This window comes from Leucoraja erinacea, chromosome 7 (assembly GCF_028641065.1).
Source record: "Leucoraja erinacea ecotype New England chromosome 7, Leri_hhj_1, whole genome shotgun sequence".
NCBI classification, from domain to species: Eukaryota; Metazoa; Chordata; class Chondrichthyes; order Rajiformes; family Rajidae; genus Leucoraja; species Leucoraja erinaceus.
In genome coordinates this window covers 35,966,006-35,982,850 of record NC_073383.1, presented here as the reverse complement: position 1 = coordinate 35,982,850, position 16,845 = coordinate 35,966,006, and the positions used below count along the sequence as shown (strand labels likewise).

General features: G+C 43.4%; 1 protein-coding gene across 4 annotated transcripts in view; it reads left to right on the top strand.

The window, feature by feature from the left end:
• The window catches only part of LOC129698887 (receptor tyrosine-protein kinase erbB-4-like), an 804,589-nt gene that overhangs the window by 620,287 nt on the left and 167,457 nt on the right, over positions 1 to 16,845 (top strand). For all 4 annotated transcript variants that reach the window (XM_055638279.1, XM_055638280.1, XM_055638278.1 and 1 more), the window contains one exon: positions 7,265 to 7,450. In XM_055638279.1, the coding sequence (XP_055494254.1) occupies positions 7,265 to 7,450 (186 nt within the window). The remainder of the gene's footprint in view (positions 1 to 7,264; positions 7,451 to 16,845) is intronic.

The following is a 16,845-nucleotide window of genomic DNA, read 5'->3' as shown; positions in this document are numbered from 1 at the left end:
GCGGCGTAGACGGAGGAATTGGGAGTAGGGGATGGAGTCCTTACAGGAAGCAGGGTGGGAAGAAGTGTAGTCCAGATAGCCATGGGAGTCAGTGGGTTTATAGTGTATGTCGGTCAGAAGTCTATCACCTGCAATGGAGATAGTGAGGTCAAGGAATGGTAGGGAAGTGTCGGAAATGGTCCAGGTGTATTTGAGTGCCGGATGGAAGTTAGTGGTGAAGTGGATGAAGTCAGTCAGTTGTGTGCAGGTGCAGGAGGTGGCACCAAAGCAGTCGTCGATGTAGCGGAGGTAGAGGTCGGGGATGGGGCCCTGGTATGTATTGAACAAGGATTGCTCGACGTAACCTACAAATAGGCAGGCATAGCTGGGGCCCATGCGTGTGCCCATAGCTACGCCTTGTATTTGGAGGAAATGGGAGGAGTCGAACGTGAAGTTATTGAGGGTAAGGACCAGCTCCGCTAGGCGGAGGAGAGTGTCAGTGGCTGGGTATAGGTTGCTTCTCTGGTCGAGGAAGAACCGGAGGGCTATGAGACCATCGTGGTGGGGGATGGAGGTGTAGAGTGATTGGACGTCCATGGTGAAGATGAGGGGGTGAGGGCCTAGACTTGGTATGCTAGGCTTGTTCCACTTGTCTGCATGTGGGCTATATCCTACATGTCTTTTCTAAGCATATATCTGCCCAAAAGTATTTTTAAAGTCATAATTGTATCTGCTTCTATAGCTTCCTCTGGCAGTTCATTCCAGATACAAAATATTCTTTGAGTGTAAAGTTGCCCTAGAGGCCCCCCTTATACTTCTCCCATCTCACCCAAAGTCTATGCGCTCTAGTTTTAGGATCTGTTTCCCAGGATCAATCACAATCACAATCACAATAATAATTTATTAGCTAAGTATGTTTTGCAACATACGAGGAATTTCAGTTGCTGTCAGTCATGCAAATAAAAAGCAACTGAACACATAAAATACTTTTTAACATACAGCGCATTTAAAAAGTATTCAGACCCCTTCACTTTTTCCACATTTTGTTACGTTACAGCCTTATTCTAAAATGAATTAAATTCATTTTTTTTATCATTAATCTACACACAATTCCTCATAATATAAAAGTGAAAACAGGTGTTTAGGAATATTTGCAAAGTAATTAAAAAGAATTAGACTGAAATATCACATTTACATAAGTATTCAGACGCTTTGCTATGACATTCAAAATTGAGCTTAGGTGCATCCTGTTTCCATTGATTATCCTTGAGATGTTTCTTCAACTTGATTGGAGTCTACCAGTGGTAAATTAAATTGATTGGACATGATTTGGAAAGGCACACACCTGTCTATATAAGGTCCAGAAAGAGTGGATAGACTTGGTTTATACTCTCTGGAATTTAGGAGATTGAGACGGGATCTTATAGAAACTTACAAAATTCTTAAGGGGTTGGACAGGCTAGATGCAGGAAGATTGTTCCCGATGTTGGGGAAGTCCAGGACAAGGGGTCACAGCTTAAGGATAAGGAGGAATTCCTTTAAAACCGAGATGAGAAGAACTTTTTTCACACAGAGAGTGGTGAGTCTCTGGAACTCTCTGCTGCAGAGGGTAGTCGAGGCCAGTTCATTGGCTATATTTAAGAGGGAGTTAGATGTGGCCCTTGTGGCTAAGGCGATCAGAGGGTATGGAGAGAAGGCAGGTACGGGATACTGAGTTGGATGATCAGCCATGATCATATTGAATGGCGGTGCAGGCTCGAAGGGCCGAATGGCCTACTCCTGCACCTAATTTCTATGTTTCTATGTCCTGCAGTTGACAGTACATGTCAGAGAAAAACCCAAGCTATGAAGAAATTGTCTGTAGACCTCTGAGAGGATTGTGCCGAGACACAGATCTGAGGACGGGTATAAAACAATTTCTGCAGCATTTCAGGTCCCAAAGAGCACAGTGGCCTCAGTCATTCTTAAATGGAAGAACGTTGGAACCACCAGGACTTTCATGGAGCTGGTCGCCCGGCCAAACTGAGCAATCGGGGGAGAAGGGACTAGTTCAGGGAGGTGACCAAGAACCCGATAGTCACTCTGACAGAGCTCCAGAGTTCCTCTGTGGAGATGGGAGAACCTTCCAGAAGGACAACTATATCTGCAGCACTACACCAATCAGGCCTTTATGGTAGAGTGGCCAGACGGAAGCCACCCTTCAGTAAAAGGCACATGACAGCCCGCTTGGAGTTTGCCAACAGGCATCTCAACAAGATTCTCTGGTCTGATGAAACTAAGATTGAACTCTTTGGCCTGAATGCCAAGCGTCACGTCTGGAGGAAACCTGGCACCGCTGATCACCTGGCCAATACCATACCTACGGTGGAGCATGGTGGTGGCAGCATCATGCTGTGGGGATGTTTTTCAGCGGCAGGAACTGGGAGACTAGTCAGGATCGAGGGAAAGATGAACGGAGCAAAGTACAGAGAGATCCTTGATGAAAATCTGCTTCAAAGCATTCAGGACCTCAGACTGGGGCAGAGGTTCACCTTCCAACAGGCCAATGACCCTAAGCACACAGCCAAGACAACGCAGGAGTGGCTTCGTGACAAGTCTGTGAATGTCCTTGAGTGGCCCAGCCAGAGCCTGGACTTGAACCCGATCGAATATCTCTGGAGGGACCTGAAAATAGCTGTGCATCAATGCTCCCCTTCCAAACTCACAGAGCTTGAGAGGACCTGCAGGGAAGAATGGGAGAAATTACCCAAATACAGGTGTGCCAAGCTTGTAGCATCATACCCAAGACTTGAGGCTGTAATCGCTGCCAAAGTACTTTGTAAAAATTTCTAAACACCTGTTTTCACTTTTTTATTATGGGGTATTGTGTGCAAATTGATGAATGAATGAAAAAATGAATTTAATCCATTTTAGAATAAGGCTGTAACGTGGAAAAAGTGAAGGGGTCTGAATACTTTCTGAATGCACTGTAAACATCCACCACAGTGACTCTTCCACATTCTTCACTGTGATGGAAGGCGAAAAAAAGTTTAAATCTGTTTAGACTTTAATTATGTCCTTCAGTGGCACTGAAGTCCAATCCTCCTCTCCTGCTCACAAGCATCCCATGACTGGCCAGATATTAGAGATCACCTTCCTATTCCCTGACATCTGAGGGTCCCCCTCATTGCACACAACATTCAGCAGATTTCTCTATGGCAGTGTATGGATGTCAGCATGGAATATGGTGGGAAGGTACACTGTGAAAAGCATCGTTGATTTTTTAAGTTAGTTGATGTACAGCAACTGACATAGAAACATAGAAATTAGGTGCAGGAGTAGGCCATTCGGCCCTTCGCGCCTGCACCGCCATTCAATATGATCATGGCTGATCATCCAACTCAGTATCCCGTACCTGCCTTCTCTCCATACCCCCTGATCCCCTTAGCCACAAGGGCCACATCTAACTCCCTCTTAAATATAGCCAATGAACTGGCCTCAACTACCCTCTGTGGCAGAGAGTTCCAGAGATTCACCACTCTCTGTGTGAAAAAAGTTCTTCTCATCTCGGTTTTAAAGGATTTCCCCCTTATCCTTAAGCTGTGACCCCTTGTCCTGGACTTCCCTAACATCGGGAACAATCTTCCTGCATCTAGCCTGTCCAACCCCTTAAGAATTTTGTAAGTTTCTATAAGATCCCCTCTCAATCTTCTAAATTCTAGAGAGTATAAACCAAGTCTATCCAGTCTTTCTTCACAAGACAGTCCTGACATCCCAGGAATCAGTCTGGTGAACCGTCTCTGCACTCCCTCTATGGCAATAATGTCCTTCCTCAGATTTGGAGAAATCACTGATTCCAAGAAGCTCCAGTTCTAAGCACTTGCATTAATAGACAAGAATGGCAATATGCACACATGCACAAACAAATCACCACATAAATATTTACATACCTACCTAAACATACCATACTTGTACAAAAGCTGCATAAAAATGCTTACACACTTAAACACGTACAAAACAATCCTACACATATAAAGACTCACAGATAGACGCATCAAATAGAGTTGCATTTGAAGTGTCTATCTGTGCCACATACACAACCATAAACACTCATGTACACAAATGCATAGACAGCCATATGCAAATATACATATCTCGATATTGATACACACTTATACCAAGAAACACGGACTAATCTTCAAACATTGCCGCACACACGAATGCTGTCACAGCCACTCGAAAATGCACATCCACACTCTCAAACGACCATTTCCTAACAATGCTTCATGGCTTCTTATTTTGAGAGAAACTGTGTGAACTCAATGATTCAATTATACTTTATTGTCATATGTACCTAGAAATTCTGTATGGTAGCAGAGAAACAACTAACCTATGCAACATCAAACTCACTGCTACAAAGGTATGAACATCGCAAATGATAAAGCAGAGGAAGACAAACATTCACAGCTGGGGAGTGTGCTGGGGAGAAGCAATTTAATTGTGTGAATTTGAGAGTATATCACATTTAAACAGTTTCATAATCCTTCAGTATGTGATTTGCACATTTCATTCGGTCTTAGGATAAGAATGCAGTCAAGTGACAAGTGAAATATCTAATTTGTTTCTCAGAAACCTCTCTTGGAAACCCCGTTAACAAATCTGGTGTGAAATTATTGTGGTTTAAGCTTATTGTTTCACTGAAATTCTAGATTTGCTCTTTGGATTATAAGGTTTTGATTTCAAAATATGGGGACATATATCAGAAAAAAATCTCCTTCTGTTTTAGTTTTGGATTAGAAACCCAGCTGATGGACAAGTGCTGAGGTGAAACTCTTTGATTCATACCTTTCAACAACAATTTGTCATTATAGAGCAAGGGAAACCAAGCTTGAAGAGAGCTCAGGTCACTGAGGGCTGGACCTAGTCCAGGGTTACAGGATTGGTGAATTTACCCCAGCGTATTGTTCACATTTCATGAAACTCAGCAGTAAATCGGAGAGCTTGCTTGTAGTTAGTTATCCTGAAAATAGAGCAAACCCTTCGGAAACAATGATGAGAAACAGGTGCGTTCGCAAGAGACCTTTCTTCGCTCAGGTCTGTTTTAACATTATTACTTTCAGACTGTGTATAGTGATCAGGAATACAAGGAAAAGGAGTTTGATGACATGTTAGCCCCAGTTCAGTACTGACGCTCTCAGCCACCTCAACAGCCTGTAGGTCCCATATCCGTTCCCAAGACCCAGTAGCTGACAGTACTGGTGGAAGGGCTGTAATGCCAGAGGTGCTGGTCCATGTTGATTGATTAAATGAAACAGGCCCTTTGGCCCACTGACTCCACACCTACCATCGATCGCCCATACACATAAGTTCTCTGTTACCCCACTTCCGCATCCATTACCTACACGCCAGGAGCACTTTTCAGAGGCTAATTAACCTGCAAACACACACATCTTTGGGATGTGGGGGGGAAAATGTTTCCCAGATGAAACTCATGTGATCACAGGGAAACATGCAAACTGCATACTTACAGCACCCGAGGTCAGGATCGAATTTGGGTCTCTCTCTGGCACTGAGAGACTGCAGCTCTCTATCCACTGCAACACTGTGCCACATGTTCATAAGTTCATAAGTCATAGAGACAGAATTATGCCATTTGGCCCATTGAATCAGCACCACCATTCAATCATGGCTGATCTATTTTTCCCTATCAATCCCATTCTCCTGTCTTCTCCCTGTAACCATTGACTCCTTTACTAATTAAGTACCTGTCAATATCTGCTTTAAAAATACCCAAAGACTTGGGCTCCACAGCTGTATGATCAGCCATGATCATATTGAATGGCGTTGCTGGCTCAAAGGGCCAAATGGCCTACTCCTGCACCTATTGTCTGTTGTCTGTCGGTGACAATAAATTCCACAGATTCACCACCCTCAGCAATTCCTCCTCATCTCCTTTCTAATGATGTCCTTTTATTCTGAGGCTTTGCCCTCTGGTCCTAAACTCTCCCACTGGTTTAGTTTTGTTTAATTTATTGTCAATTGTACCGAGGTGCAATGAAAAGCTTTTTGTTGCATGCTATCCAGTCAGCAGAGAAACTATATTGTACATGATAACAATTAAGCTGTCCACAATATAAAGAGGTTCTTCCTGAGCACAAACAAGTTATTGCACTTCCCAGGTAGACACAAAATGCTGGAGTAACTCAGCGGGACAGGCAGCATTTCTGAAGAGAAAGAATGGGTGACGATTTGGGTGGAGACCCTTCTTCAGACTGAATGCAGTTCTCTCCTATACCCATTCCTTCTTTCCAGAGATACTGCCTGGCCTGCTGAGTTACTCCAGCATTTTGTGTCTACCTTCGATTAAAACCAGCATCTGCAGTTCTTTCCTACACATATTGCATTTACCGCATCATGTTAGCAACTGTCGCTCAAGAACAGTACAGCACCTGGGTGGTACTTAGGTTCTGCAGCCTCTCCTTTTCCAGGATTTCTCTGATGTGTGGCGGTGAAGGATTGTGAGCCACTATGTTTACATTAGAGATATAGCATGGAAACTGACCCTTTGACCCATTGACTATCGATTACCCTGTTCACTCTAATTATATGTTATTCTACTTTCACATCCACTCCCTACACGTGAGGGGCAATTTACAGGGCCAATTAACCTACAAATCCGCACATATTTGGGATGCGTGAGCAAACCAAAGCACCCGGAGGAAACCCATGCAGTCATAAGGGGAATGTGCAAAGTCCACACAGACAGCACTGGAGGTCAGGATCGAAACCAGATCTCTGGCTCTGTGAGGCAGCAGATCTACCAGCTACACCACTCTGCTGCCTTCCTTTAGTGGGTTGCTCCAGATTCCACCTCTCGTCTTGATTCGCCTGCTAGTTTCCAGCTGCAAGGTGGGCTAGAAGGTGTCAGAAGAACAGGATTCTCAGCTCCAGTGGGCATGGCAATGGCCACTTACAGCACATAAGGTTTCTACTTTCACCAGCATTTGAGAACTGACATTAAATGCCTGAGCTCTGCAAAGTGTAGACAGTTAGCTGCAAAGTCAAGTTGTGTGAAATACATGAACAAGGCAAGTCACTCGTGGCTTTGTCACCTATTTCTCCAGTTGGGGGGACTCCATCGGTTCCATACCTAGGCCTAGACCAAGAGGACAACCAACTCTTCCATCCCTCAGCATATTGGTGCAAAGGTTGCCCATGAGTGGCACACATTAGCCATGAGAGATGATGTAGTGACATCCTTCTGCTCAATGATTGCTAAGCCTGGCTTTGTTCTTTGTTCCCACAGGAGGCTCTGATCATGGCCAGCATGGACCATCCGCACCTCGTCCGCCTCTTGGGTGTTTGTCTCAGTCCGACAATCCAACTGGTCACTCAGTTGATGCCCCATGGCTGCCTGCTGGACTACGTCCGTGAACACAAGGATAACATTGGCTCACAGCTACTTCTGAACTGGTGTGTTCAGATTGCAAAGGTAAGGCAACGATGGGATTAACTACCTCGATGAATTGGCTATTGAGGGGGTGATGGGGAGGAATGGCATTGTGCTTGAATGTTATTTCTTGCAGTCATACCTTGCTTTAAACAGTTAACTGAGCAGGCATGAATGAAATGATGCAAGAACAATAAAGACATGAATTACTTTCCCTGAACTGATTGTATTTCACATCACAGCAGCTGTTACTTATTCACGGACTTGGAGATCTTAACTGATCCTACGTGTTTCAGAACTAAGAACATTTAAGGATATTTTAACATGTCATCTGATTGTTAATATGAATGAGATAAACTATATACAATATCTCTTGTCACGTATTGTTGAGATAGAGAGCAGAATGTAGGACTATATACATGCCTGTCAAACAGTACAATGTTCATATATTGTACACTAGGTTTAGATTGTACAATATCTGAAAGAAAGCATAATGTGTGTATATTGTACACAGTATGAGAGAACATAGATAGACACAAAAAACTGGAGTAAGTCAGCGGGACAGGCACCATCTATGGAGAGAAGGAATGGGTGATGTTTCAGGTTGAGAAATCTGAAAAAGCGTCTCGATCCGAAACGTCATAAATTCCTTCTCGCCAGAGATGCGGTCTGTCCCGCTGAGTTACTCCAGTGTTTTGTGTCTATCTTTGAGCATCATCAGTTCCTTCCTACATATTACAGTTTCCTTCCCTGGAGATGCCCTGGCTTGAGAGAACATAGGGTGGATACATTATATAATATCAGAGAGGGGCAAGATATGAGTATGTTGCACACATTCTCAGAGAGAGCATGAAATTGTACATAATGCATTTTTTTACAGAGGGAATATTATGTTATGTCTGAGAGAAGCAGGGTGTGTTTAGTTTAGTTTAGTTTAGTTAGTTTAGTTAGTATATTGTCACATGTACCAAGGTTTTTGTTGCGTGCTAACCAGTCAGCAGAAAGGTAAGACCTGATTACAATTGAGCCATCCACAGTATACAGCTACTTGATAAAGGGAATAACGTGAATATTTTTAGTGCAAGATAAAGTCCAGTATAGTCTGATCAAAGATAGTCCAAAGGTCTCCAATGAGGTATATAGAACCTAGGACACTCAGGGCAGCTCTACAGTTGTTTCTAAGATGCCTAATAACAGCTGGGAAGAAACTGTCCCTGAATCTTGTGCGATGGGAGAGGGGGGAATTGGGAGTAGCCAGGGTGCGACTTGTCCTTGATTATGCTGGTGGGCTTACTGAGGCAGCATGAGGTGTAAATGGAGTCAATGGAAGGGAGGTTAGTGTGTACATTATAGAGTGGCTGGGAGTGGGTTGCAGCTGTGAACATTATGTCAGAGAGAATAATGTGGGTATATTAAACACATTCCGGCAGAGAGCAGGATGTGGGTAAATTGCACACTGTAATAAAGAACAAGGTATGTGTACGTTAACTACTGAGACAGAGCAAGACATAAGTATATAAAACACTATTATTTTCTGTCGGTTGTCAAGCCTTCCAAAGGAGTGGTTATATCGAAGAGTGAGCACAGGGAGCAGTGATGTTAACAGATTAGTACAGGGAGTGGTGAAGTAAAATAGTTCATACCAGGGCAGGTGAAATTAAGTTATTGCAGCGATTGGATGACTTTGAATAGTTAGTATGGGCAGCAGTCATGTTGAAGAGAGTACACAGAGCTGTGATGTTAGTGAATCACTCTCCTTTTACCAGACTTAATAGCTATAGTGGATTTTCAGAGGATAAATTGAGGAAACAATAGCTGTGCTCATAGGTCTATCAAAAATGTTTCTGTTATCATGAAGGTCTATCCATACAGTAGATTATGTTAAATAATAGATTAATAAAGCAGTACTTGGAACAAAACTGCAGCAGTGAATTGGGTTAATAGAATGAATTACTATTGATAGGATGAAGCATGAGCACTATTTATAGTGAGTTGTTACTTATCATAAAGATACCAGACTGAATGCAACAATAACGTTGCCACTTTTTGTTAGTTGGATGCTGATCACTAAAATACAAGTACTGTTGCTTATTCAGCAGAAAATAATTTTCTGCTAAATGATTGCTTACTCAATCTATTTCAATGTTTATTCTGCCCAGTGCTGTCATGTATGCCACCGTTCCTTCTGGGTGAATCAGTGGAAACAACTTCTAGAGGACAACCAACGCGAGGCATTGAATGATTGATAGTATTTGTGAAACTAAGTTGTTTGAAGCCCTGTTCCTAGCTACAGTAAAAGAGTTCAAGGTGATTCTTTTCCTCGCAGCCCTTGTCTAGTTAGGAGCAGAGTACTTCATCATAGACTTACTGGACAGAGGTTTTGTCTAATGGTAGCAATTTATCAAGCCTACATGCTCTAGGCATCATGAAACTTCCACAGTAACAGAAGCCTGTTAGACAATTAGTTCCAGGCAGATATAGATAGGTTTAAGGTGACGTGTGTGATTGAATGAAAATGACGGCACAGCTTGGATTTGGTTATGATGGCTGGATAAGTGGGACTCTGCTCTATTTTTCTGGTAACTGGAATTTCTCTGCAGTAGTAGAAAATAAGCAATGTGTCTTCATGCGGTTCAACTGCTGCCGGGAACAAATTGCCAGACACTCCCATTGATGTTGTCCTGAGCTCAGGAGAGGGTTCCTTCAGTTTAAATTAATTAATTGGCCCTGAAATTAATCTGTTGACCCTGAACATCCTCGGAAGGACCAGTCACCCTTAGTCTGTTACCTCCACTCCAAACTCAAATTAGAGAAACTGGCAAAAGCTTTGTCAAAATCAATTTCCCTCCTGGGATAAATAAAATTCTATTGCATAGTATCCTATCGTATCGTATTTTAGGATGAATTCTACAATGTGATCAACAAGATGCTGGGGGGGGGGGGGGGGGATGGAGAGTGAGTGCTTCTCGATTCCTAAACCAATCGCAAGTATTTTGATAGAATTCATGCCTTCAAAATGAAGACTGAACTACATCTGGACAGCCTTGTTCAATTATCCCCTGCCCTTAAAGCACCTCCACTCTGAATGGTAGAAGTGGCCTTGAATTCTGCCTACACAGCAAGAGGTTACTTAGAATTTTTCAATGCAGTTAAGATATATATGTGTGGTTAAAATTTAACATTAAGTTGCAAAGATTGACAGAAAATACTGCTGGGTGACAAGAAAACAGTGACTTCAGTTTCTCCCAGATGCTCTGGTTTCCTTCCACATCCGAAAGAGGTGGATAGATTAATTGCCACTAGAAATTGTTCCTATTGTGTAAAAGAGTGGCAAAATACAGGGGAAATTCATGGGAAATGTAGGAGAATAAACCGATCAATGTGGTGTTAGTGTAAATGGGTGTTTGATAGTTGGGATTAATTCAATGGACTGATGGTCCTGTTTCAGAGCTACAGTATATGACTCAGTGTGGGAGATTAGGGATTACATCCGAGGGAAATCAATGACAATAATTGGCTTTGGTTTGAGAACAGACCCTTACAAAGTTATTTCTACAAGTATCTTGACAACACTGTCGAGGATACCACTATTAGCTCCTTCTGGCTGATTGCAACTTTAGGCACAGGCACTTTCTCAGATGTGTGAGATTCAGGTTGGCACAGGGAGCTCTGCGTTTCCGAGACAAGGTCCTGCCTTGATCTTCAGCTCCTCCTACTGGTGACAAAGATACAAGACCTCCTTCAGCCTTGCTTACAAAGTAGGGGGATTAGGAAAGTGTCCCAATTGAAGAATGGAAAGAAAATCATTAAAGAGACAGTGCCATTAAAGATATAAAGTGAAGGATCCTGCATTAGCTGCCCCTGAAAACCCCAGGCACGTTGACTCTCACCCTCACACTGTACAGACTCGCTGCAGGAAATACAGTGTCATCTGTGCTATGACCAGGAGCCAATTATATGACACACTGACAGCAGCCATTTAGGGGCACACACTCAAAGCAGTACGTCTCAAAGAGGAATCAGTCTGGCCTGGCCATTGCCTTCCCAAACCACTCCTCTCCCATGTGATTGACTTTCTGCCCAACAGCTTGTGAAATGTTTGTGAGGAAGTATGAAGCATACAAATACATTTGTGTGTACAGTGCATTCAGAAAGTATTCAGACCCCTTCATTTTTTCCCCATTTTGTTACGTTATAGCCTTTTTCTAAAATGGATTAAATTATTTTTTTTAATCATCAATCTACACACATTTCCCCATAATAAAAAAGTGAAAACAAGTGTTTATAAATGTTTGCAAAGTAATTAAAAATATTGCTATGACACTCAAAATTGAGCTTAGGTGCATCCTGTTTCCATTGATTATCCTTGGGCTGTTTCTACAACTTGATTGGAGTCCACCAGTGGTAAATTAAATTGATTGGACATGATTTGCAAAGGCACACACCTGTCTATATAAGATCCCACAGTTGACAGTGCATGTCAGAGCAAAATCCCAAACCATGAAGCCGAAGGAATTGGCCATAGACCTCTGAGACAGGATTGTGTCAGGACACAGATCTGGGGAAGGGTATAAAACAATTTCTGCAGCATTTCAGGTCCCGAACAGCATAGTGGCCTCCGTCATTCTGAAATGGAAGAACTTTGGTACCACCAGGACTCTTCATAGAGCTGGCCGCCCGGCCAAACTGAGTAATTGGGGGAGTAGGGCCTTGGTCAGGGGGGTGACCAAGAACCCAATGGTCACTCTGTCAGAGCTCCAGAGTTCCTCTGTAGAGATGGGAGAACCTTCCAGAGGACAACTATATCTGCAGCACTCCACCAATCAGGTCTTTATGGTAGTGTTCAGACGGAAGCCACTCCTCAGTAAAAGGCACATGATAGCCCACTTGGAGTTTGCCAACAGGCTCCTCAACAAGATCTCTGGTCTGATGAAACCAAGATTGAACTCTTTGGCCTGAATGCCAAGCGTCAAGTCTGAGGAAAACCATGCACCGTTCTTTACCTGGCCAATACCATACCTACGGTGAAGCATGGTGGTGGCAGCATCATGCTGTGGGGATGTTTTTCAGCGGCAGGAACTGGGAGACTAGTCGCGATCAAGGGAAAGATGAACAGAGCAAATCCTGTTTCCTTGATGATCCTTCATGAAAACCTGCTCCAGAGCATTCAGGATCTCAGACTGGGGTGGAGGTTCACCTTCCAACCGTACAACAACCCAAAGCACACAGCCAAGACAACGCAGGAGTGGCTTTGTGACAAGTCTGTGAATGTCCTTGAGTGGCCCAGCTTCGATCGGACTTGAACTGGATCGAACATATCTGGAGGGACCTGAAAATAGCTGTGCATCCTCATCCAACCTGACAGAGCTTGAGAGGATCTGCAGAGATGAATGTGAGAAATTATCCAAATACAGGTGTGCCAAGCTTGTAGCGTCATACCCAAGAAGACTTAAAACCAAAGCTGCCTCCAGGTACTGAGTAAGAGGTCTGGATACTTATGTAAATGTGAAAGAATTTAATCCATTTTAGAATAAGTCTGTAACGTAACAAAATGTGGAAAAGGTGAAGGGGTCTGAATACTTTCTGAATGCACTGTATGTGGGTCCGTAGTTTGTATTCGTGTGCTGTGTGTGTATTTGTAAAATGTGTTTTTGAGTGTATTTATGCCACTATCTTCATTTGTCAGTGATTTTGTATATGTTTGTGTGACAATGCATGAGTGTTTGTAGATGGACCCGTATGTGTGCCAATCCACGTGTGTTTTTGTTTACTCATTCATAGACATCATAGGTACTGATAATATTTATTAATCAACTGTAATTGCCCCTGAAACGAGTAGGAGTTAAGATTCAACCAAATTGGTGGGCTTTTGGTCACACAAGCAATTTTCCTTCCCTGAAAGACAGCAGTAAATCTAATGATTTTTTTTTTTTAATTGACATTTCAACAACCCAGTGGTTTCCTTGTTACTGATAGTGAGACAGCTGTATTTCTTACACTCCAAGTTTATTTTATGACTTGAATGCTAATTCCACAGCTGCCATGGTAGGATTCAAACTCATGCCACTGGAATAATGGTCCAGTAATCTGACTACTTGTCCTGTAACTTCAGCACTACATGACACTTCTGAACCTGTGTTTGTGTGTGGGTGCATGTGCGCGTGAAACATAGAAAATAGGTGCAGGAAGAGGTCATTCGGCTCTTCGAACCAGCACCGCCATTCATTGTGATCATGGCTGATCATCCCCTATCAATAACCCGTGCCTGCCTTCTCCCCATGTCCCTTGACTCCACTAGCCCCTAGAGCTCCATCTAACTCTCTCTTAAATCCATCCAGTGACTTTGCTTCCACTGCCCTCTGTGGCAGGGAATTCCATAAATTCACAACTCTCTGGGTGAAAAAGTTTTTTCTCACCTCAGTCTCAAATGACCTCCCCTTCATTCTAAGATGTGCGCGTGTCTGTGTGCGTGTGTCTGTGTGTGATTTATTTGGCATAAGTCACTGCAATTTTGGAGAGGCTCAATGCCTAATTAGTATAATACATCTTAAAAAACACCCAGCTTATTGCACCAACCTACAGCCGCATAATTTCCAGAACTACTCGGCTTTTTCCCTGGGACTTTACCAAGGTCCAGGCTTGCATTTGGTTCATGGAGGGCTATGGGAAACTGCCAAGAGACAGAATCTTCAGTGCTTCCTCACGAAGATATCACAAGGAGGTGAACACTCTTGTACAATACTGTACTCCTTTTAAATTTCTTGGTTACACAATTCATTGCCTATTGTAGGCAATTCTGTTTGACACAAGAGATTGGTTGGGTATTGACATGGATAGAGAATGGTTGGCAGACTTGGAAGCAAAGAGTAGGAATTAACGGGTCCTTTTCAGAATGGCAAGCAGTGACTAGTAGGGTGCCACAAGGCTCGGTGCTGGGACCCCAGTTGTTTACAATATAAATTAACTATTTAGACAAGGGAATTAAATGTAGCATCTTTAAGTTTGCGGATGACACAAAACTGAGTGGCAGTGTGAGGTGCGAGAAGGATGCTATGATGCTGCAGGGTGACTTGGATATGTTTGGTGAGTGGGCAGATGCATTATAATGTGGAGAAATGTGAGGTTATCCACTGGAAGGCAATTATTATCTGAATGGTGTCAGATTAGGAGAAGGGTGGGTGCAACGAGACCTGGGTTGCACATTAGTCACTGAAAGTAAGCATGCTGGTACAGCAGGCAGTGAAGAAAGCAAATGGCATGTTGGCCTTCACTGCGAGAGGATTTTAGTTTAGGAGCAAGGAGGTCCTACTGCAGTTGTACAGGGCCCTGATGAAACTGCACCTGGGGTATTGTGTGCAATTTTGGTCTCCTAATTTGAGGAAGGACATTATTGCTATTCAGGTAGTGCAGTGTAGGTTCACCAGGTTAATTCACGGGATGGCGGGCCTGACATATGATGTAAGAATGGGTCAACTGGGCTTGTATTCGCTGGAATTTAGAAGGATGAGAGAGATTCTTATAGAAACATATTGGAGGATTGGACAGGGTAGATGCAGGAAAAATATTCCCGATGTTAGAAGAGTCCAGAACCAGGAGTCACAATTTAAGAATAATGGGTAGGCCATTTAGAACTGAGATGAGGAAAAACCTTTCACTCAGAAAGTTGTGAATCTGTGGAATTCTTTGACACAGAAGGCAGTTGAGGCCAATTCACTGGATGTTTTCAAGAGAGAGTTAGATTTAGCTCTTGGGGCTAAGTGAATCGAAGGATACGGGGAAAAAGCGGGAACGGGGTACTGATTTTGGATGATCTGCCATGATCATATTGAATGGTGGTGCTGGCTCAAAGGGCCAAATGGCATATTGCACCTATGTTCTATGTTTCTAGGAGACTCTATACCTAAATCGAAAGGTCAACTTTTGGGTCAATATTTAGTGACATAGGTTAGACAAAAAGATTTCTAGTTAAAAGGAGACAAATTTGACCAAGTTGCTCTATCTTCATCACAGTGGGAGGTGAACTTCCCATGTCAGACAAATCACATCCCCACAACATCAGAGAACTGAATGATCATGTTTGCTCAGATCTCTTGTCTCTGGGGACAGAGGACTGCAGACTCAGGCTCTACTCCAAGGTCTTATAAACAAAATTTTCCAAATTACAAAATATTTGACATGGGATAAACAGCCTGTAAATCCAACTATTCCATGCCAGCAAGTGCGCAAAGTCTATGTTGGTACACCATTGATTTTCGAATGGACTGTCAGGATGGACAGTAAATAATCATTGCTGATCGGAGAGACTAGATTGAGGGATTAATCTCGAGGTGACAGGACAACAATTTATGACTGGGGTGAGAAAAAATGGCTTCATTCAGGATCCTGTTGATCTGAAAATCTCAAGTGGATCTGATCTTCAGTTTTGAACTGATGGAGATTGATGGATCTTTGGACACAGGAATGGAAGTGAAAAGTTTCAGCCAGAACATTGAATTTTGGGGCAGGCTCAAGCAGTCGTGCCAAATTCTGAGTTTAATTTAGTTTAAAGATGCAGAGTGGAAACAGGCCCATCGGCCCACCGACACCGTGCCGACCAGCGATCACCCATGCACTAGTAATATCCTACACACGGAATAGTGTACAAATAATAATAATAATAAATTTGATTTATGGGCGCCTTTCATGCGTCTCAAGGACACCTTACAAACATTTAGCAGGTAGAGGAAAAACATGTAAGGGGAATGAAATAAATAGTAGAGACATGGCTAGTACACAAAGTAAAGACAGAATACAATTCAAAACACAATATGAGGCAATTAATGCACAGATGAAAAGGGAGGGGGACGTGGGGCTAAGGATAGGCAGAGGTGAAGAGATGGGTCTTGAGGCGGGACTGGAAGATGGTGAGGGACATGGAATTGCGGATCAGTTGGGGTAGGGAGTTCCCGAGCCTGGGAGCTGCCCTGGAGTTAGCTCTGTCCCCAAAACTGCGGAGGTTGGACTTGTGGATGGAGAGGAGACCAGCTGATGTGGATCTGAGGGACCGTGAGGGTTGGTAGGGGGAGAGGAGGTCAGTGGGATATGGGGGGGCCAGATGGTGGAGGGCTTTGTAGGTGAGGATCAGGATTTTGTAGGTGATCCGGTGGGAGATGGGAAGCCAGTGAAGTTGTTTGAGGACTGGAGTGATGTGATGCCAGGATTTGGTGTGGGTGATGAGTCGGGCGGCTACGTTCTGGACCAGTTGGAGTCAGTTGATGTAGGTGGAGCTGATGCCAAGGAGAAGTGAGTTGCAATAGTCCAGTCGGGAGGAGATGAAGGCATGGATGAGTCTTTCAGCAGCGGGAGGTGTGAGAGAGGGTCTGAGTTTGGCGATGTTGTGGAGATGAAAGAAGGAGGTTTTAATGACATGGCGGATGTGAGGCTCAAGGGAGAGGGTG